The sequence below is a fragment of the Myotis daubentonii genome, chromosome 17 (assembly GCF_963259705.1).
Source record: "Myotis daubentonii chromosome 17, mMyoDau2.1, whole genome shotgun sequence".
NCBI classification, from domain to species: Eukaryota; Metazoa; Chordata; class Mammalia; order Chiroptera; family Vespertilionidae; genus Myotis; species Myotis daubentonii.
Window position 1 is genome coordinate 46,401,234 of NC_081856.1, and position 23,110 is coordinate 46,424,343.

The window sequence follows — 23,110 nt, forward strand, 5'->3', positions numbered from 1 at the left end:
AACATGAGGAACTGTATTAAAGGGTCGCGGAATTAGGAAGGTTGAGAACCACTGCTCTAGGTCAGTGGTCAGCAAACTCATTAGTCAACAGAGCCAAATATCAACAGTACAATTGAAATTTCTTTTGAGAGCCAAATTTTTTAAACTTAAACTATATAGGCAGGTACATTGTTATTAACTTAATGAGGGAACTCCTAAGCTGGCCTTTGCTAAAAACGTCCTCAATCTGATTGAGGTACGTTCGCCGAGGTCGACCCCTTCCAACTCTCCCATCCACACTCGTCTTGTAGACTTGTTTCGTCTCTTTTGTCACCCGCGCGCGATTTGTGGACGCGACTAGCACTAACCACTGCACATGAGACTGCTGACTGACTGGCTCACTCACCTCGTGCATGAATCACATGCGCCTCCCCCGCGCTGCGTCTCCCGTCGCCCCACCGACCGACACCCCCCACTTCTTCAAAATAGACTCGGCCAGGCCGAAAACCGACTTCTGCGCATGGGCCACGAAGTTTCCATCGCACTGTACGTGCGCCCGCATGTGGTATTTTGTGGAAGAGCCACACTCAAGGGGCCAAAGAGCCGCATGTGGCTCACGAGCCGTGGTTTGCTGAACACTGGTCTAGGTGAATCTAGAGTTTGTTTTATCATGGGATGACTCGAGGCCCGATGCCTGAAATTCGTGCAGGGGGCTCGGCCCTCACAGCCCCTGCAGCCGCGGCTTCATCTGGACGGTCATCTGGACGGTCATTCTGCTGTTCGGTCTAACTAGCATATTAGCTCTTTATTAATTAGGATAGAGAGAGTTATCGATGGTTCTAGTAATCAGAAAAATTAGGGATACAGATGCAAAGTACAGTGAGTTGGTGCTACAGAAATAGACAGACAAAAGATTACAAATCTAGTGGAAAAGTGGTCATGTGACTATAAAATGTAAATTATGGCAATGTGAACAAAGGAGTCACCAGTGTATGAAAACCTGAACACATTTTTCTGATTCTACCCAAAATGAAAAGTTAATTCTGTTCAAAACTAGTGCAGAATCATTTTTTTTAAGTGTCTTTTCTCTGTTTTAATTTATCAACGAACCCTATTTTTTTGAAATTTCCATTTAAAAACATTCACACTAATATTAACTTTGTATATGTGGAATAAGAGTTAAGTTTCTTTCATATGCTTCTGTGTAGGTGGTCTTTAAAATTCTGTGCTCGTATATTTATTTATCTCTGCAACTTTTATAAAGGGATTCTGGTACTGTCTCCCTTCAGATACTGGAGTTTCAAATACTTGACTTACTAACCCTCCCTCTTTCTCTTCAACAATTCTCAAGATTCAGGGAAATGTGTAAGATTCAACTTTGGCAATGGCTGGGGATCTCTGCCCCTATATGCTGTTTTCGTCCCTAAATGCTATTTCATGAAAGACACATTAATTAAACAGGAAATAGAAACACCAAATGTTTTATTCTATACTTTTAATTAAAAAATATAAACAATATTTGCATAGTATTACATGTAAGTATTTACATAGCATTAACATGGAAGGCAGTAAGAAATGTTGGTCTGGCAATTAATGATCATTATCCTTGAAATATAAGGTACCTTTCAAGTACATAGTATAAATGAAAAAGACTGTTAAAAAGTTTAATGAAAAAAATCATATAATAAAAAATTATTAGCTACATAACTTAGAATTTACATTAAGTATATTTTGAATCCTAATAGTGTTTCCATATTTAAAAATATAACCCTACAAGCCTACTGTCTTATGAAGACTAAGTTTGCTTTCAATAAACCACCTTGTCAACATAACATGATAAATATACAGTTTATTTATTATTTACAATCGTTAAACATATTAGAAAAGCAAAACTTTGGTAGTGCTTTTAAAATGTTAAGTAATCTAAAATGTATTAAAAAACTATATTGGGGAAAATATCACACATTATATCTTAATTAAGATAAATGACATTTCATGAAAAGAGTATATTGACCTAATAATACAGGTACACAATGGAATGAATATGTAATGTACCATGTCTTGAGATTCCTATTAGTCAAATAGTCAATTAGTCCACTGCCAAGAAGGGTGAGCAATTAAGATGAGGCAAATTGAGTCAGCAATATACAATTTAAATTTCCAAGTAAACTTAAAAATGTTTCTCAACATTTATTTAATCATAAAATATGTAAAACAAGAAAATACTAAACTAAAAACTAGGCTTGAACTTGAAATCAAATAATTTTTTCAATGTGAGAAAATGCAGGCAAATCCAAGCTTAAAAATAATCCAGAGACAAATGATGGGCACTGTTTTGAAATCATTAAGAAGTGTTACGCTGAAAGCAACATTTGGATTTTTTTGGCCCCACTGACAGTGCTGTCTAATCTATGAGTTGGTGAGTTAAATACTACATATAATGGTAACACAGTATTTTCCATTATATCCTATTATATACTTCCAGAGCAAATTATGTATCCACAAATTATAAAAATAAATCTTTCTGTAGTTTAAAAACAAATAAAAATATAATAATTTGTATTAAAAAATATGGCAAACTAACCTGATAATCATGACCTTTTTTGGCTATGATTATATTGAGTTTTTTAGTTATCTATTCAATAAATTAAATCAAAAACCTTTGATCCACCAATGTTTTGGATGCCAAATTCTTCTGTCCTACTGTATTACGAATAAATTTAAAAACCTGGGGGGAAAAATAAAACAATTCAGAATTATAAAAATGTATATATAAAGAAAACTAAATATGCAAATCAATTATAATATCTAAATTAAACTGGCCCTGGGCTAGATCTTTAGTGTTTGCCTTTTTATTATGTTAGCATCTGGTTCAGAGGGTGTATGGGACTCTAATTACTGCTCACATCTGGCACCTACGATATGGAAAATATAAGTGTCTTCCTACTGGATTCCTTTCACATCTGCTCAAGTAACTTATGCCCTCCATAAGTCCCCAGTATTTCATTGACTCGACAGAGTATAGAATGACAGTGGTTGAAATGTTATTCATTTTGGGAGTAGGGTTAATCATATTCTAAACCTTTACAAATTCCGATTGAAATCATTTTCTGCTATGAAAATAAACACATCTACTTCCAACACTTTCTTTTTAAAAAGAAACCCAGAAAAAAGATAAAACTTTACCTCTTGTTGTAGATATGTAAGGAAGGCTGCTAAAATAAAGTTTTGGCAAGCCAAGTCCACAACACAGAAGAACAGCAGATCATAAATAAGAAGAGTGGCTTCATTTCCATAATACAGAACACTGCTGAATGAATAACCATCATCTATTTAAAAAAAACAATTTGTAAGATATAAATTAGAAATCAAAAAAGATCAGTCAAGGAACTCTGCTCATAAAATTCAGTTTTAGCCGAAACTGGTTTGGCTCAGTGGATAGAGCGTCGGCCTGCGAACTGAAAGGTCCCAAGTTCGATTCCGGCCAAGGGCATGTACCTGGGTTGCGAGCACATCTCCAGTAGGAGATGTGCAGGAGGCAGCTGATCGATGTTTCTCTCTCATCGATGTTTCTAACTCTCTCCCTTCCTCTCTGTAAAAAATCAATAAAATATTTTTTTTTAAAAAATTCAGTTTTAACATCTTCATCAAGGGTTGGTAATTGCAAGCAGTGTAAGTTTATCATCAATACCTCTCAAAGACCAAGTAATGACTATCCCTTTCTAACAAAGGCTAAAGAATTGTAGAGTTAAAAAAGCAAAACAAGCCCTAACCGGTTTGGCTCAGTGGATAGAGCCTCGGCCTGCGGACTCAAGGGTCCCAGGTTCGATTCCGGTCAAAGGCATGTACCTTGGTTGCGGGCACATCCCCAGTAGGGGATTTGCAGGAGGCAGCTGATCGATGTTTCTAACTCTCTATCCCTCTCCCTTCCTCTCTGTAAAAAATCAATAAAATATATTTTTTTTTTAAAAAAAAAAGCAAAACAAAACCAACAAGGACTATAATTTGTGTCTCAAATAGTCCTCTCAGGTTCTGCTCTGAAACCTCTTCTCACTTCACAAGGAAACGTTTTTCCTTTTGGAGATGTAAACGCCCTTTTAAGATTCTGATGGAAGCTACAGACCTTTCAGCAAAAGGAGAAACCGTTGAGTACACATACGCGAATCCTGCACACAACATCAGGGAGGTTCAGAGACCACTGAACTGCATATGGAACCCAGTTAGGAGCTCTTACACCAGGGACACCTGGCGTGGAGGCAATGTTCTTTGTTCAGGTGCTAGTTACAGGGCTCTATTCAGTTTGTGAAAGTTCCCTGGCCTTTATGTTATATGCCTACAAAGTGTGTGTGTGTGTGTGTGTGTGTGTGTGTACACAATTTACAAATCAGCTCTGCTTAGGACTTTTTGATGACATCCATGTTCACTTCCTTCACAGCAGTTTCCAAATTGTTCTCAACATGTATCTCTATCGGAATACAGTGCTGAGCATGCAGCCCACCGTAGGCATATTTCATTAATCACTACTATATATTATACATTTTAAAAAATATAAATTAAAAATGGAATTGCAAATATACAAATAGACATTTTAATATTTTCTTCTCAAACCTCCAAGGAGCAATCTGCACACCTCCTATGGGACAAAAATTAAAAAAAAAACTATTTTGGAAACTGCAGGCTAGAGGAAGGGTATCAGACAAAGCCTTGGGGTTGGGTCTCTGCCTCTCTCTCCCTCAAGAACTCTCTCACTGTGTCCACTTCATACGAGGCTTCACTCATAAAGCTCTTCACTCATAATGCCCTTCTCCCTCTGCACAAATGTCTTTGCCTCTCTTCCCTTGACCCTCCTGCTTGACAATAGCAACTTATTTTTGAGACCCAGCTCAAACTCCTCTGGCTTCACCCCATGTCTGGTTGGATTTTCTGCTTTCCCTGCTGTATCCAGTGCAAGCGGTGCCTGCGGACGTCTATTCCAGCATCTCTCCACTTCCCCATTCACAGGCTGACCTTTCCTAATCTACTAAGAGGCTGCTCCAGGGAGAGACCACTGTTCTGCGTGGTCCGGGACTGGGACACGTGACACTCAGTGAGACACGGGTGAGTGTAGCTGGGCCAGGACACTGGTTATTCACAGCCCTTCTTACCAAGCCAGACAGGAGTTCACCAGTCACATAAGAAGGGGCACAGACAGTAATTTTTTTAATGTTAAGAAATATGTTTAGTCACTATTCCCATCACAGATTATCTGCAATCTTTAAGCATTTGGATAAAATGAAAATTAAATGTTTAAAACCAGTCACAAATGTTATTCTTCAAGTCTTTCATAAGTTTGCTACTGAATGGACATTCCAATAAAATCTGAATTTTATTTGTTTTACTATCTCTTCTATGTGCGCCACTGCTTTTGAAATTCAGCTTTTTTACTTTCTTATACAATAATTATGTTTTATGTATTTGTTTCTAGCTACATGACATGATAAAATAGAAATGAGAAACTACTATAATTCCATGAAGTTAACTGAAACCGTTTCTTCTTTATATAAATTTATAAAATCAAAAGAAAAATTAATAACTATGACAATTTTTTCTTTCAAACTTTGAAAATAGTAATCAAGTTCTGCAAAGGCAGTTGAACGATACCATTATAAAAGATGCTTTTTTCCATTGGTTCCATGAATTCTATTCCAAGAATTTTTTCAAGAAGCAATTTATCTTTTATAAAGTAGTCCATGTCCTTATGAACCTAATACAAAAAAGCCAGTCATTTAAAAAAATAGCATTGAAATAAACGTTTCCCAATTTTTTTTATCAAAAGAAAACAATGAATAGTACATACAGAAAATCTGTTCTTCAAAAAGACTTAATTTACTCCATTAGGCTTTATAACAAAATTCCTTTTAGGAATAATTTTTTAATGTCATCAGTAGTAATTAGGGCTAGATATACTGACAATTAATTTTTAAGAAGTTTTTCAGGAATACAACCATAGCATAACATATTTCTATAATGAATAATATAGAAGATTTTGGTAGCTGGCTAACAAAATTCCAGTATTGACATATAGACAATATGCTAACAGACATGTAAAATTTCATTTTACTTTTACATAGTCTAAATCTATATCCTTAAGCCACATTATTAATTTTAATAGCAAAAAAAAAGGGCGGGGGAGGGGACTGTCCTAAATCCACCACCTTGCTTAAAGAAATAACTGGTATTCTTGGTTAACTTTTTAAACTGCATTTTGATTCTAGCTTAACTATAAATGCTGACATACATACATGATCGATGAAAGAGCCAAGGAATTTATTCATAGTATTATAGGCCTTTATACTCTGCTCAAAAGTACTTGCTGATGAACTCAGTAGTCTAGCAGGGCCATTTTTCTAATGTGAAAAGAGACAAGAATAAATGCAAATGTCTTACATTCTTGGTATTTAAACATAAAATACTGGCAAAATGTATCTTAATTATATTGTATACAAACCCTTGTTAGCGTCTCATGAATTCTGTCATAGTGCTGTCTCATCTGGCTAGAAATTGCAATCTGGAAGGTCTGACCCTCTGTGTTGGGCACCAAACCTCTCTGGCTACACAAGTTTTCCTGAAAAGTTAAAGGATTTAAATCAAGATCAAGATTATGAAAATTTCTCCTGTTTTAAATAAACACACAACTTTTTTCTTTTAGTTGGTATCACATATTACAAAACTCATGTTGTGACCCAACCATAAAATTATTTTCGTTGCTACTTTTATCAATGTTCAGGGTGTAATGAGTTGGTATCCTAGCAACTTTCAAAGTAACCAATGAGGATTAAAAAAGTATATTATTACAAATCCTAGATTAAGAAAAGTGAACCTATCCTTCAACTTAAAAAGATGTAAAGTACATTCCTACCGCTTCTCTTTTCAGATTCGTATTCATTTCTTCCATGTTAGTATCTGCATGCCCGTGTACTGATCTACCATGAATGTAATATCCAAAACATTTGTGGGATAACAGAAACACTGATATCTATAAAAAAAAAAAAAAAAGAATAAGGAGCAATTAGCAACTCATCTGCAAAGCAGTGAAAAGAAACTTTTCTTAAAATTGCTTCCTTTCAAAATAATGAGGGCAGAATTCTTGGAAAATATATAAAGAAGATAAGAAGGTAATAAAGGATAGTGAGGTTATTTTAAAAAAGTAGATGGAGAAGAGATTGAAGATATTTTCTAAGAAAGGAAGAAATAGGGTTGATATATGAAAACTTTTCTCAGCTGGGTGAACTATTTGGTGGCATAAGGAATTCATAATTAAGAAACTGCAAATAAAAATGAAAAAATGAAGACAGAAAATATTAACTTGTAGCTCATTACAACTATCTCTGGAATTAACAACCAGTGGAAATTAGACTAAAAATCCAATTATACCAAATCACTTTTAAAGCCTCTCTTAATGTATTCATGACCTTTAAAAAGGGAAAAATAACAGTTGCAAGATAAAGTCAGAAAGTACTTACATTGCTCATAGAGCATAAATCCACAAACTGCCGAATTTTATCTTCTATAAATCTCTCATAAAAGACAGCAAAGAACACGATCTGAAACATTAAGCCAAGTTCAGGCTTATTAGCTTTTAGGATTTAATTTTCTTTTATAGTCACAGTGTAGTATCTTAAGACAAAAGAAGTTCCAACCAAGAACACAGTGGCCCTAATGGTTCTTATGGGATAAAATCCTCCTCATTTCTGATTTCTTCTGTCAGATGGGACCTGAGGCTGAGAAGATTTATTTTTAGCTTCAGGTATTTCAATAAATATTTTAAAGGAAAATTCACCAGGAGTATTGGCAATTTGAGCGAGTTTTAATGATATTTAAGTAATTGTTAATAAGAAGTTATATTTCAGAGGAAAAAAGAATATTAAAGGTAAATGAGCCATCCTGTCGTTATGCATAAGCTAAACAAGGAGTCCATCATCTGACTAGAAAGCTGCCGACTTCGGAAGCCTTCAGAGCCCCCTATTGATAAGAATGTGTCTCTGAAATCGGACTGCCTGGGCTCCAGCTGCAGCTCTGCCAAGCTCTGACTGGATCGCTCAGGCAACTCTTCCTTTCTGGGCCTCAGGGGCCTCATCTGTAAAATGAGGTTACTCATAGACCTGTCTCTGAGGGCTGCTATAAAAATTTAAAAAGTTAACCTGCACAATGCAATTAACACAGTGCCTGGGTTATAACCTTACATAAGAATTAGTTATTAGCTATTATTGGTCTTATTGTCAGTTATCAGAATGTGGTCAATATTGAAGGATAATCAGTATGTAAACAGTTATAAATATAGAGAGGCAGTGTTGCTTAAAAGTATAATCTCTGGCCCTGACCGGTTTGGCTCAGTGGATAGAGCGTCGGCCTGTGGGCTGAAGGGTCCCAGGTTCGATTCCAGTCAAGGGCATGTACCTTGGTTGCGGGCACATCCCCAGTTGGGGGTGTGCAGGGAGCAGCTGATCGATGTTTCTCTCTCATCGATGTTTCTAACTATCCCTCTCCCTTCCTCTCTGTAAAAAATAATGATAATAAAAAAAGTATAATCTCTTGTTACCTGTATCATTCCAATCACTAGCCAGAGAGCGGAAGACACTGCATATCTCAAAATGCGACTATAAGGAGCTATGTAGCTGGATGGGTCTCTGGAAAGACTAGAGGATGAATCCATTAATGCTAAGTTCTTAAATCCCACAACCTGTAGTGAAAAGGAAAAATAGTAATTTAAACAGACAAGAATGAAGGAAACTTCTCTAGTTTAAAAACTAAATACCTTACTTACCTTAAAAAATGAAAATATTCAAGTTCATACAAACAGTAGAAAATCTAGATAAAAACAATTACCTGGTATTTTTAATTACAAAACACTTAACATAAAATAGTTCATCTGGTATTTTCTTCAATACAAATAAAGGCCAACTATAACCCTATTATCATTTACACTGAAAAAGCTCAAAAATTTGTCAGAAGAATGAAACTTTCTTCAGTAAACTACCAATGAAAAACCAACATTTCATGAGATTTTAACATATGCCAGACACCATGCAAAATTCTTTTTATGGTAAAGAAATCTACATGACTATTGAATCCAGTGTTTTCTCAACTTGCTTGGATAGAAACTTCTTTCTCATGTAATGCCCTTTAAAGCTTTGAAAAACACTACTATAAATGATGGAGATAGTGTTCGTATGTCCTAGGGACACACATTCTCCTAGCTTTAGAAAAGGAAAGAAAGAAGAAAGGAGGGAAAGAAGGGAAAGGGAAGGAAGGCACATAGACATAAGATTAATGATTCCTGAGGAAATCTGTTACCTGTATAAGTAGTTTCCATATTTCAGTCCCATATTCAGTATTGAATACTTCCTTTAATAATTCCAACCAGACCCATGAAATAGCTATAAAGGGCACTGACCCATTCATTGTGTCTTGTTCAGCTCTTAACACAGAACACACTTCATAGTAGGAGTTCAATAACTTGTTGGAAAATTTCAATCTTATAATAGTGGTTCTAATACAGGAGTAAGAATATGAATCATGGAGCGAAGGGACTTTTTCAAAGTACAGATACCTGGGCCTACCTCAGAGCTACTGAATCAAATATAGTCCCTAGGGGATGAGGCTAGGCGTAGGTATTTGGTTAGTAAAAGCTTTCCCAGGGGATTCTGCTATAAGCCAATGGTTTAAAAGCCACTCCTTACCCAGAGCAATCAAATTCAGAGAGACAGCCGTAACCGGTTTGGCTCAGTGGATAGAGCGTCGGCCTGCGGACTGAAGGATCCCAGGTTTGATTCCGGTCAAGGGCTTGTACCTTGGTTGCAGGCACATCCCCAGTAGGAGGTGTGCAGGAGGCAGCTGATTGATGTTTCTAACTCTCTATCTCTCTCCCTTCCTCTCTGTAAAAAATCAATAAAATATATTTTTAAAAAAATTCAGAGAGACAGAAAACAGAGTGGTGGTTTTCAGGGGCTGGAGAGGATGAATGGGGAGTTACTAGTTAAATGGGCACAGTTTCAGTTCTGCAATATGAAAAGAGTTCTAGAAATTGTTTGCTCAACAATGTGAATGTACTTATTATTGAACTGTATACTTAAAAATGGTTGATGATAAATTTCACATTATGTATATTTTACCAGGATTTTTAAAAAGCCACTCCTGTGTGTTTTGTTTTTTTTGTTTTGTTTGTTTTTTAATTTAATTCTCACCCAAAGAGTGAGGATCCTTTTTCCATTGATTTTTAGGGAGTGGAAGGAAGGGGAAAGAGGACAGACAGAAAAACACTGAGGTGAGGAAGATACATCAACTGGTTGCCTCCCACTCGTGGCCCGACTCCACTGGTGGCCCGACTGGAGATGGGGTTTAAACCTGCAGCCGAGGCATGTGCCCTGCACCACAACCCCTCTGTCCAGGGCCGACACTCTAAACACTGAGCCAAACCGGCCAGGGCAAAGCCACTCCTTTTTTTAATCATTTGAACAATATTTCAATCTTTTTAAAAAATATATATTTTATTGATTTTTTACAGAGAGGAAGGGAGAGGGATAGAGAGCTAGAAACATCCATCAGCTGCCTCATGCACACCCTCTACTGGGGTTGTGCCCACAACCAAGGTACATGCCCTTGACCGGAATCGAACCTGGGACCCTTCAGTCCGCAGGCCGATGCTCTATCCACTGAGCCAAACCAGTCAGGGCAATATTTCAATCTTTAGAAAACTCTTCTGCTCACATGAAAACTTAGCTGGAATTAAATTAAATGAACATTTATGTGGTACCCACAAGTTGCATACAATTATGTCAAATAGTTTATACCTCCAAAAAGAAGAGGACAATAAGTACTTGAAAAAGTGGATTAATTTTTCTCACAGTCTGAATTTCATTCCATTCATTTGCTACAAAATATGTTCTCCATATGCTTACGGGAACGGTAGCACTCCTCACACCACCCTCACCTGGTCAGGGAGATAAAATGAGTGAAAGGGTTACTTCATCTTTGTTCTGCAAGGATAGCAAGAGAATTTTGGCACAAACGGTTACTTGTTACCTTCGACAGCTTTGAGAACCTTCCCTTTAGGTCGCTCCCAATCGATAAAGAATATATCAATGGTAACCTGGGATACGAGCTTATGCAAAAATTGCAGAGCCTGAGAATGACAAACAAAACACCTAAAAGCATCCACATTAAACCTACTTATAAAACCAATACTAATTATTTTCTGTGTGTTTATTTTTTTGTTAATCCTCACCCTCACCCGAGGATATTTTTTCCATTGATTTTTTTTAGAGGGAGAGGGAGATAGAGAGGTGAATGTAAGAGAGACACATCAATCATTTGCTTCCCATACACGCAACCGGGCCAGGGATCCAATCTGCAACCCAGGTACGTGCCCTTGTCCGGGAATCAAACCCACGACCCTTCCATACACGGGTTGACACTCTAACCACTTAGCGACACCAGCCAGGGCACCAATACTAATTCATTAGAAGCAAATATACTGCAATCATAAGAACATATAATTTTCACAAGTGAAAAAGTTGTAATACCATCAGAAGTCACTAGAAGTTCATAAAGTAATATGGAACCACCTAATTCACAGAAATTTTATACACATGTTATTTTGTCTTCCCTTCTTCCATCTTTGTTTGCAATAAGAATATGAAAAAAGGAGATATACTGCCTCTCCTATACATGGGCCTTGCATAATTGTCTCTTTTCCAAGGTTTCCAGAAATAGACTTTGTTTTCTAGATAATCTGACTTCTTTATAAGTGAAGATATTTTCCCACTGTAATTTGCTTGTTCTAATCAAAGTGTTAAGATATTTTCATAGTCCTTTTTTTTTCTATTTCTGGTGTTGAGATTTCTGATTTAAAAAAAAAGTGTGGCTGAGACACATATTTTTCATTTATAGAAAGTAGTATGTTTAAAGTGAGGCATTCTTCCTAGTTGATGCATTATTAATTAAAGGATAAAAATCTAAGTATGGGATGATTCCTCTCCTCAGGGAGGTCACAGTAAGTGGGAAAAGCAGTTACTAATCACCGTACAACGAGATGAGATCTACCACAGAGGCATGCAGAGAGCTTCACATACACTGACAAACAATGACCTGAGGAGAAGGGATGCTATGGGAAGAGGAGGAAAGGACTATGGAGACAGAAAACAAATTCTAAGATTTCAGTACCTTTTACTTTCAATTTACAGAAACAAAATTCATGCCTGAAGGCATTTTGTCCCTGTTGTGAGTGCATCATCAGACTTTAAAGAAGAAAGTCATAAAATGAAATATTATTTTTATCAAATTAGCTACAACTCATTTAATTCAAACATATTTATGGCTTCCTAGAAAGTTATTTAAACCAGATTTTCAAAATGAGCTATTATCCATAAAAGTAGTATAGCCCTAGCCAGTTTGGCTGAGTGGATAGAGCGTCGGCCTACAGACTAAAGGGTCCCAGGCTCTATTCTGGCCAAGGGCACATGCCTGGGTTGCAAGCTCAATCCCCAGTAGAGGGCGTGCAGGAGGCAGCCAATCAATGATTCTCTCTCATCATTGATGTTCCTATCTCTCTCCCTCTCCCTTCCTCTCTGAAATCAGTAAAAATACATTTTTTTTTAAAAAGTAGACTTCCTGTGTAAAACAGTAACTCATACTTTCTTTCAAAATCAAACTAAATTCCAAAGATTTTGAAAGTACAGTCAAACCTCGGTTCTCGGAGTAAATATTCATCTTGAACAATTGGTTCTCGACCAAGTTGTTTCAAAAAAAGAGTCTCAGTTGTTGAACAAAACTTCTGTTCTCTACCCGACAACCCTTGCATGTTGATACCTGTATGATCAGTCACATGTCTCCCAGGTGACAAAGGAGAGAATGTGCGATATGAGTCCGTTTACCACTAAACCTTTCCTTGTTAACATCTCAGGAAATTGTGCTGTGAATATTTCAGTCGGGTGTTTCTGGGTTTTTTTTTTTGCTTTTGTTGCTGCTTATTATTATTAAATACATACAGTAAGTCATCATGGGTCCTAAGAAGGTTAGTGACAGCAGCAAAGTGAAAAGAAAAGCTGTGAGAATAATGACAGAACTTAAAAAGAAATAATTGCAAAGTATGATAGAACTGTTTGCATGTCTGATCTGGCTGCCGACTGGCATGGTGAAATTGATGATTAGCACAATTTTAAAACATAAAGAGGCCATTAAGAATGCTGATGTTTCTAAGGGTGTGAAAGTGCTCACAAAACAAAGATCACAGGCAATTGAAAAAGGTTAAAATGTGGAATTATTTGGGAAACTAGAATGGATTAATTTAATCTATATTCTTTCTAATGGAAAAAAATGATCCCGTTTTCAATCAAATCGCTCCTTGAACAGCCTTCTGAAATGAATTAAGCTTGAGAACCACAGCTCCACTGTACTTTAACTTTAAAGACTTACAAGTGTATTAGCAGGCCTTTTACATTTTTTACCCTGTCCTTTGAAACATACCTTCAGAGCAAAAGCACATCCCACAAAAGTAACAAAACGTTCTTCCTGAGTCGGCGTTGGCAGAAACACAGAGACAGCCTTCTGTGCCTGTGACAAAAATTACACCAGTAAAGGTAAGCACAGACGGCTTTTACTCAGCGTACTTCCAAAGAAAGCGTAAGGAGGAAGGCGGTAATGCTCGCAATAAACACGGCAGACTCAGTGCTTGTCATCAGAAATCCTCCCAAATAAAAACAGCTCCTTTGGAACGAGCACTTACCAGTTAGTCATTGGCATTCAGGTTAAATTCAGCAACTCACTTACTTTGAAGAAAATAAGCCAATAAAGACCCGTTGCCACAGTGATGATAACAAATACATTGGTCAGATCACCAGCATAGTACACCATGAACTTCATAACTGTCTGCAATTTAAAAAGAATGGCAGCTGTTATAGACTCAGTGCAGTTATACTACCACTTTGAGCAACATACTCTGTACCAGTTTCTCAAGCTTGCAGCCTTGCCGCATGTATGCATGGATCAGTTAGCAAGACCAGCTGCGGCCACTCCTAGATACCCTCGGGTCCTTACCGTTGGTCCCAGTCCCGACAGCCTGTTTTATTCCACCCTCCTCCTCTTTCACCACCTGAGGCAGAAATGCTTCCTAATTTTCTCCGTTTGGAGCCCTCCTCCTCGTCTATCCTCCACACGACCGCCAGAGTCAGCTTCCTCAAGTGTAAATTGGACGGATTGTCACTCTTCACCAGTGACTCTTCACTGAAATATAAATTCCTAACCTATAAGGTCCTTCACAACCTAGACCAAAACGAACTTTTTTTTAGCTTCATCTGCCAGTGCTGGCCGTTTAATGATTGGCCACCCCACACTTTCATCTCAAATATTTTGTGGAATGAAATGGGTACTGTTTCATCACAAATTCTTCCCTTATTCTCTCTGGTAAACTCTGCGAGCTCTGAGGGCAGAGGCCACGTCTGTCCTTGCTCACTGCCACTTGCCCTCGCACCTGGTAGAGGGCCAGGCACCAGCAGTGGCCCCGGCGACGGCTTGTGGAAATCACAGATGAAAATACACCAGCTTACACCCCACCTCTCTGGGAAGCCTTTCCTGTCCATCCCAAATGTAAGTCAAAGCCCCCTCCCCTGAATCCCTCGGCCTGTTCGCTTTGGAGTCGCAAAGATATTCCAGCACAAACAAGTTACTACGTTGCTTTTTCATGTTCTTAATCAGCTAGATGGAAGTACCACCTATCACTGAGTTGCTATAAAATTAAAGGAGTATAAAATTTACTTAATGTCTGCCAAAGTTTCCTCTGTGGAAAATGGGAATAATCATACCCAACTTCATACAGCTATTGTGAGGATTAAATGAATTATACAAGTAAAGTTTTAAAAAGTGCCTGGCACATGGTAAATATTCAATAAATGATAGATAAAAATTAAAATCTATTTTAAAAAAGAAGCAAAACTGCAAAGTTAAAAGAATAAAACATGGGAGAAAAATATTTTTGAACTTGAGATGGGAAAGGCTTTCTTAAGCAAGATCTTAAAAGCAAAATATATTGTAATATGAAAAACTATTCAGATGTGACAGTATCAAAATTAAGAGTTTCTGTTAAACACAGGAACACACAGATAACAGATGGGTCACACTTGGAGAAGAAATTTCAACATAAAAAAAAGGGGGATTCATATTTAGAAAATACAAGAAACAAACAACCACCTTTAAATAAATAAGAACAATAAACTGGCAACAGATATAAACAAAAGGGAAAACCCAAATGATGCATGAAGCATGTGAAGAGCAATCAGACAAATAAAAATTGAATCAACAATGACATACTCCTTACACCCCCAGGCTGGCAAGGAATGGAAAGGCTGGAAAAATACAAGTGCTGGCGAGGACGTGAGGAGGCAACAGCAGCACTGAGCGGGGAGGCAGACTGGAGGGCAGCCACGTGGGAGGGGAAGGAGGTATGTTTCTACCCAGAGAAACTCCAGGCAGACTTTTTACTCACCCACTAGCTGTGTCTTATCAGAAGAACATGCAATGGTCAAAGATAAAAAAGTACCTAAGACCTCCTGAGACCATACCTGTAGGTCAATCATAGGACTCCCAATGCGCCTCTTCCACCCCGCCGTCTTCAAAAGAGATGTTAAAACAGCGAGCCCACCCAACACACCCAAAGCAATCTAAGGACAGAAAAGACAGTTTAGGGATTTATGTAATTTCCCTCATCAGTGCTCAAAAAGAACACTATAAAGTCTAAAAGTACTAAAAAAATGGTGGTGGCCACATCTGGAACAATTTAAGCAAGAAAATAGTAATGGACTATAATCACAAGAATAAATAGGTATCCAGTAGTCCTTACTGGTTTAAGTAAGTAAACAAATAAATGTGGGCAAAAAACCAGCTTGTCTTTATAGGATTTCAATCGACAAATATAGAAGAAATGATGGAAACAGAAAATCACCATCACACAAGTATCACAGTAATACTTTTTACAGGCAAGAATTGTCAATAGATGCTAAAATTAGAGGTCAAAAGAATAACTGTGATATCTGCATAATCTCAAAGTATCTCTCCCTAAGATATTTATTATTTACAAATGGTAAAATACAGTGGAGAACTCTGCAGATAATCACCTTAGTCATACGATCAAAGTCAATATCAATAATAAGACATATGGACATCAAATATTTTCTAACATGATTCACTGAGAAGGGCATTGCATCATTTCTGTTATATCTGTTCTAAAACTACATTTAATCATGGGAAGATATCAGATAAGCCCAATTAAGAGCCATAATAATTCAAAAATGGTAGGGTCAGGCATTAAAGACAAAGAACAACTACAGAACTGTCACAGATCAAGGGAGAAGACGGATAAAACAATGTGCAACCCTGGCCTGCATCCTAAACAAAAAAAGAATAGTAAAAAAACATGTGAAATTCAAAGATTAGTTCATAGGCTCATATCAATATTAATTTCCTGGTTATGATCGCTGTACTAGAGTTATGTAAGATGTTAATATTAAGGGGAGGCTGGGTGAAGGATATAATTCTAATCTATTTTGACAACTTTCCTATCCATCTAAATTTTTTTATTTAAAAAATATACTGTAAATATTTCAACAGGTTAAAATAAACTCACATCTGTCTGGATACGTGCTTCTTCTTGATTCATTTCATATTTGACAGAGAAAGAAACCTGATATTTAAAATAAAGCAAATTAGCCATACTGAAATTATGTAACACAAATCTACTTTTACTATAAAAATACTTTATAGCTGGATTTTTACCATAAATGCCATATTTTTGAACTATCAATACTACTAGAGTTGACCCTAACTTATACATAAATGGATATACTTTGGGGAATTATTCATGCTGCTTAAATATTCCTTTTGGACACACATTCAGAAAAGGGGGTTTCATTAGAAGCTAGGTTAGTTCATTAACAGCAGTCAATCCAAACTAATATTTCATTTTCTGATAGGTTTCTGTCACTGAGGAATGTGACAGAACTTATAGTATCAAGCATTTAGCAACTGGCTAAACAGTCACATCCTAAGAAGGCAGATGAAACAAAGGGTTGAACAAGAATCTTAGGGATACCTCCGCATTAAGGGACAGGAAGAGAAAGAAGAACCGGTAAAATATAAGAAAACAGTATTGTGAGAGGTAGGAGAGGCAAGATACGTAAGTCTTACCATGGTCAGGGAGTTTCAGGAACAAGAGTTCAGTGTCAAATGTATAAGTGTCAAGTTAAAGAAATAAAGCCATTGTATGTGAAATTCATTGCAGACCTTCATGGAAAGAGTTTTTTCAAAGGATCAAAATGGCCCATTTGTTTATTTTTTCCTTTGTTTCTCTTGCCATAGGCAATGTATCGGGTGAAAATTCTGCTATGTGAGATGTCTGATATTTTTCTGCCTATATTTTCTTCTAGAATTTTTATGGTTGCTGGACTTACATTTAAGTCTTTAATCCATTTTGAGTTTATTCTTGTGTATGGTGTAAGTTGGTGGTCTAGTTTCATTTTTTTTGCAAGTATCTGTCCAATGTATTGAAGAGACAGTCTCTATTGTATGCTCTTGCCTCTATTGTCAAGTATGAATTGAGCATAATGGTTTGGGCTGATTTCTGGGTTCTCTGATCTACATGCCTGTTTTTATGTTGTTTTTATTATAGTGGCTTGCAAATGATGAAAGAGTAAATGGTTGGAAAAATCAAGGAAAGGTATACAATAGCAAGCTGAAAAGCTAACAAAATTAAGGAAGCATTTTATTGTTTTGTGTATTTTAGTTCGCTTTTAAGATGGGGTAACCTGAAAGGTGTTATAAGCAAAAGAAAGGGACTAACAGAAGCTGATTGAATAAGGGGTTGGGGTGAAACAGAACACTGGAGAAAGTCTGAAAACAAATGCAAGTACATTAGCTGAAGAAAGGAGGAAGGATCTTTTCTTTTTCCCTTAGAAATAGGAAGAAGAGACAGGAAGGATAATGAAACACAGGAATATTAAAGAGGAAATTCATACTGAATAGTCTCAATCCTCATAAAATATGAGGGAAGGTTATTTGCTATGTGAGATGTAGCTGAATGCTTAAAACTAATGTAGAATTTTTTAACAGCTGTCATAAGAAATTAAGAAATGATGAAAGAACTGCATATTCTACAATTAGAATGAATTTGAGGTGGACTTTTTCAGTACAGTTTTATGATTCTCTCAACTCTTATTTCCCAATTTGGCAAGACTTAGTTTGGGATATTTTGGACAAGAAGAGTATGTAAAGAAAAGATCCAAAAATGTTTTATGTTAAAATAAATATACTCATACTCTTGGTTACCCATAATTCTCACTCCAGGAAATTTTAAACCGAGCAGTCTTTTGTTACTAAGCATGCTTCTGGATTTTCTCCCTCTCTTATTACAGTGTATGTAAGCCAAGACAATGAAAACGGATTTTAACGTTGGATTAGGTAATACAAATGAGGAAGTAAACGTTTTAGAGAAAAGCTATGTTATGTGCCTTCTTTTTGCTTAATGAAAGCCTAAATCCAGTAATACCTGAGTACAAGTACCAGCACAACAGGGAGGGCAAAAGCCCTGGCTGAAGGAACTAGAACATTACAATTCAGAAAAGTAAAACAGTGGAAATTACAAGCTACTCGTGAGTCTTGGAGGTAAGAGATGCTTATCCCCCCATTTTTCATGTTTTTAGAGAGGCAAGGGGATGACCACTTAACCTCTCCGAGGAAAAAGCAGAGAGGGATCACCTTTGGCTTGAGTCTCCATCCTCTCGCATCTACCCCTCTTCAAAGCAGAAATGCCTGATCTACTGGAGAGGAGGCACTGCGCATGTATGGCCCCGCCTTTTCCATGCTCATGCTCTTTGGTGTAGCCTGTTGTCAGGGTGTACACGGTCTCTCTCCCATCTGCAGACCCTGCCAAGCAGGGGAGGCCCTTAGTTCTGCGGCGAAATTTAATTGAGTTGGGGAAGTAGTAGGAAGCCAACTTGGCTGCAGGTCCAAACTGCATTCTCTAGTTCATTTTAGCACGAGGGATAAAGTTGATCACTGGCATTTCTTTTGCCTGTTGAAGTGTGTCTTCAAGTGGGCAAGACCACCCACCGTAAAGTCTGAGCTCCTGGCTTAATTGGAAAAGAAGACAAAATCTTTTATTTTATTAATTTTTTGATTTTGAGAGAAACGTCAATTTGTTGTTCCACTTATTTATGCCTCCATTGGCTGGTTTTTGTAGGCCGGGCAAGGAGAAGACAAAATCTTAACAGCAGCAAGGCGGCCAAAGAGAACGAGCAGCTGACTCTGCATCTCAGCATCCTGAATAGGGATGCCCAGCTGGTGGCGACAATGTCTACAAAAACCTTAGTCTTGCCTTTTTAATACTCAGGATCCATAAGAACTCACCTCTGCCCATCATCAGTAAAAACCAATTAACACTTGACTATATAAAGAGCAGTGTTTATGTAAAACCTGAAAAAGGACTAATTGTCCTCTGGCTGTAATGTAAACTGTATCCCATATGAATGCATATAGAGGCACTGATTAGTAAAGAATTCACCTTCACAAACTGGCTGTTGGGATCTTTGACATCAATGTCACTGTAGCCAATGGTTATTAAGGGAGGGTAGATGTTTCCTTTTTTTGTGTTGGGTACAAGGTGGATGCTGTTTAAAAGAAAATACATTTCTCGTTATAAGTACATCTAGGCCCTTAAACATATATTTAACTTATCATTTATTGTTTCTTTTGAACTTAACATGGACAATTTTGGTAATCTCAGAACCAACCAGTTAATAAAGACTAGGGAAAATTAAACATAAACCAGTAGTAATAACACAAGCTATCTTAAGTAGTTAAAACTTCAATATGAAAATAAAACCTCTGTGCCTGGGCAGTGTGGCTAAGTTGGTTGGAGCGTTGTCCTTTACTGGTATACCAGAAGGTCGCGCATTTGATTCCTGGTCAGGGCACATACCTAGGCTGCAGGTTCTATCCCCGGTCAGAGCATTACAGGAGGCAACTGATTGATGTATCTCTCTCACATCGATGTTTCTCTCTCCCTCCCTCTCTTGTTCCCTCTCTAAAATTAAGAAAATAAATAAACCCTCTGAGACAAATTAGAAACTCTTCTTGATATAGGTCCTATGAAATTTACAAATGAAATCACTGAAATATTGTGAACCATTTTTGAGAAATATTCAAATAAGTGGTACATAAGCCCTAGAGAAAGGTGGATAAATCCTAATGTTCAATGAATTCTTAATAAAACAACATATCAGCTCTAGTACTGTTTATGGCACATAATAGGGTACATTTTGCTGAATTCAATGCACTAGTAATATACAGCTTGTAAACTCAAAAAGGAAACTGCCAAGCTCCAGGGGCCAGCATGGTTTTACTAAAATCAAGTCAAGCCTGACTAGCTTTGACTTCATTTTTACTAGGGATACATTAGCAGGGTGAGGGGATACTAAAAACACAGTACATTTAGATTTCAGCGAGATACAAGACAAAGTTTCTGTACTGCCTACCTCATAAGATTGCTATGAAAATCAAAATCAAAATAAAATAGCAGTGAAAAAAATAATATATACTGAAGTGCAGACTAATGTAAGATGATAGTGCTGATTTTCGTCAGCGTATTTAGGAACGCATCATTAAATATTGGAATGGAAAAGGTGTTTAAGATCTTAGAGACAGTAATCTCACACTGGAAAAGAGAGAAATGAGGGCTGCATGGTGAAGTAATTGGGTCATCCTTAAAGTAGCCAAAAAAGGGGGATGAAGATATGCCTACTGCCATCGCCTGGCAGGCTCTTTCTAACATACCCATTTCAGCGCACTAATACCCACCCTACCCGCCACCTCTCCACCCACTCTCATTCAGCAGGTCTAGAGGGAGGCCTCACAGAACGTGAATTCTGATAAAGCCCCACAAGCTCCTGCTGTCATTCTCCTCCTGGCTCCTCGCCTCTGTTGGCCTAGACCAGCGGTCGGCAAACTCATTAGTCAACAGAGCCAAGTATCAACAGTGCAACGATGGAAATTTCTTTTGAGAGCCAAATTTTTTAAACTTAAACTATATAGGTAGGCACATTGTTATTAACTTAATTAGGGTACTCCTAAGGCTTACGAAGAACCACACTCAAGGGGCCAAAGAGCCGCATGTGGCTCGCAAGCCGCAGTTTGCCGACCACAGATCAATCTACGGCACAGATATCTAAAATAACCTTAGGCCGAAACCGGTTTGGCTCAGTGGATGGAGCGTCGGCCTGCGGACTGAGGGGTCCCAGGTTCGATTCAGGTCAAGGGCATGTACCTAGGTTGCGGGCATATCCCCAGTGGGAGGTGTGCAGGAGGTAGCTGATCGATGTTTCTCTCTCATCGATGTTTCTAGCTCTCTCTCTCTCTCCCTTCCTCTCTGTAAAAAATCAATAAAATATATTTTTAAAAAATAAAAATAAATAAATAAATAAAAATAAAATAACCTTAGGTCTTGTTTCAGTTCAGTTGTCCTTATTGTTTTCATTTGATAACTACTGGTAAACATGTGCTTTTATGACATTTTGCTTTATACTTCAAGCCTAATTTAGTGCATTAGACATTTGTTCACCTCAGTGATATCCGCGTAGCAATTCGAATTAATCTCGGCTGATTTCCCAAGTCATTTTCTCGTCCACTTAGTGCATCCACTAAGAAAATGCGCCGAGTCAGAAGCCACTTGCCAGAGTTACTGTCTATTATTATAAAGAGAGAAAAAATGGCATTAAAAAAGTACCTTCAACTGGTTCCAGATCTGCCCCGCTGGTGAGGCACAACGGTTGAGCTTTGACCCAGGAACCAAGAGGTTGCTGGTTTGATTCCCGGTCAGGGCACACACCCAGATTTCGAGCTCAATCCCCACTGGGGGGCGTGCAGGAGGCAGCCGATCAATGATTCTCTCTCATCGTTGATGTTTCTCTCTCTCTCTCTCTCTCTCTCTCTCTCTCTCTCTCTCTCTCTCCCTTCTCTCTGAAATCAATACAAAATGTTTTTAAAAAATTGTTCAAGATGGCTCTCAAGGAGAAGCTTACTGAATAAATTTAACACACAAAGTTAGTACATTTTGTTTTAGATAAAATTGTTGCAAACACACACACAAAACACACCTATTGTAAGAAATTCCTACTAGATTTTTCTACCTCATTTGAATGTTTTCTGATTGTTTGCACTTTTCATCAGTTTGGAAGAACTGTCCCTGCAAATTACCTGAATAAGCAGAATTTTATAATATGGGAAACAATGAAAGAAATGAATTTGTCCCAAAAACAGCTTCAGGACACCTTGAAGAAGCCCAGTTCTATTACCTTTTTCTCAGAACACACTTTTAGCAATAATATAATTTCTTAACAATAAGCCTGACATATTTTGTAAAAATTTCTAAATATACCAGCAATCTAATTGTTTCACTTTTTAGCATGCTATATAAAACCAAACAGTAAGAGAGAACCTATGACCTTTCTTATAATCCATGGTATATTAAGTTATCAGGTTGGCTGACCTATTTATTGAGTTCAGCTCAGAGAAAGAATGGTATAAATGGATGTCTTACCTTGGTTCACAAATATTTTATTGTGTTGAAGATTTAGGTTTAACACAGGCAGAGCCCAAATATATTGGTGTTGATTTTCATCGGTATATTCAAGGTATAAATCAAAAAATATAGGAGTGGGGAAGTCAGTTAAGATCTTAGAGACAGGAATCACACACTGGAAAATAAAAATAAAAGCATCCCGACTGAATATTACAAAACATATTTATTATCTTTAAAAGACTGGCTTTTAAAAATTTTTTTATAAAATAAAGTATCTTTAAATTACCTTGTCTATGTGCATTTCCTTGTGCCTTCCAAAACATGAAGATATAAATATGATTTTTTAAAAATAAGGGCCAAAAACCCCCACAAAACTAACAGTAAAGAACTGCCTGGCTCTTGTCCTACAACCCGGCTTTAGAGGATATGCCTTCATTCTCAACATTAAAGGTACAGCAGTGAAAAGGGATGGGGTCCTGGTTCTTTTTCCTGATGTGCAATGCTGTCTGTGATTTGGCTCCCTTAACAAAG

The 23,110-nt window shown here is 37.3% G+C and overlaps 1 protein-coding gene across 3 annotated transcripts in view; it reads right to left on the minus strand.

The window, feature by feature from the left end:
- Window positions 1-1,457: 1,457 nt before the first annotated feature.
- The window catches only part of TMEM67 (transmembrane protein 67), a 38,921-nt gene continuing 17,268 nt past the window's right edge, over window positions 1,458-23,110 (minus strand). Inside the window, exons 12-28 of one of the 3 annotated variants that reach the window (XM_059672236.1) lie at window positions 22,598-22,754; window positions 21,620-21,743; window positions 19,565-19,670; window positions 16,634-16,690; window positions 15,573-15,671; window positions 13,786-13,884; window positions 13,483-13,569; window positions 11,041-11,140; window positions 10,809-10,948; window positions 8,558-8,698; window positions 7,482-7,562; window positions 6,878-6,994; window positions 6,467-6,583; window positions 6,261-6,365; window positions 5,620-5,722; window positions 3,166-3,308; window positions 1,458-2,707 (exon numbers count right to left, since the gene is read on the minus strand). In XM_059672236.1, the coding sequence (XP_059528219.1) occupies window positions 2,627-2,707; window positions 3,166-3,308; window positions 5,620-5,722; window positions 6,261-6,365; window positions 6,467-6,583; window positions 6,878-6,994; window positions 7,482-7,562; window positions 8,558-8,698; window positions 10,809-10,948; window positions 11,041-11,140; window positions 13,483-13,569; window positions 13,786-13,884; window positions 15,573-15,671; window positions 16,634-16,690; window positions 19,565-19,670; window positions 21,620-21,743; window positions 22,598-22,754 (1,857 nt within the window). In that variant the 3' untranslated portion in view covers window positions 1,458-2,626. The remainder of the gene's footprint in view (window positions 2,708-3,165; window positions 3,309-5,619; window positions 5,723-6,260; window positions 6,366-6,466; window positions 6,584-6,877; window positions 6,995-7,481; window positions 7,563-8,557; window positions 8,699-10,808; window positions 10,949-11,040; window positions 11,141-13,482; window positions 13,570-13,785; window positions 13,885-15,572; window positions 15,672-16,633; window positions 16,691-19,564; window positions 19,671-21,619; window positions 21,744-22,597; window positions 22,755-23,110) is intronic. The other 2 variants (XM_059672237.1, XM_059672238.1) reach the window with 2 other exon arrangements.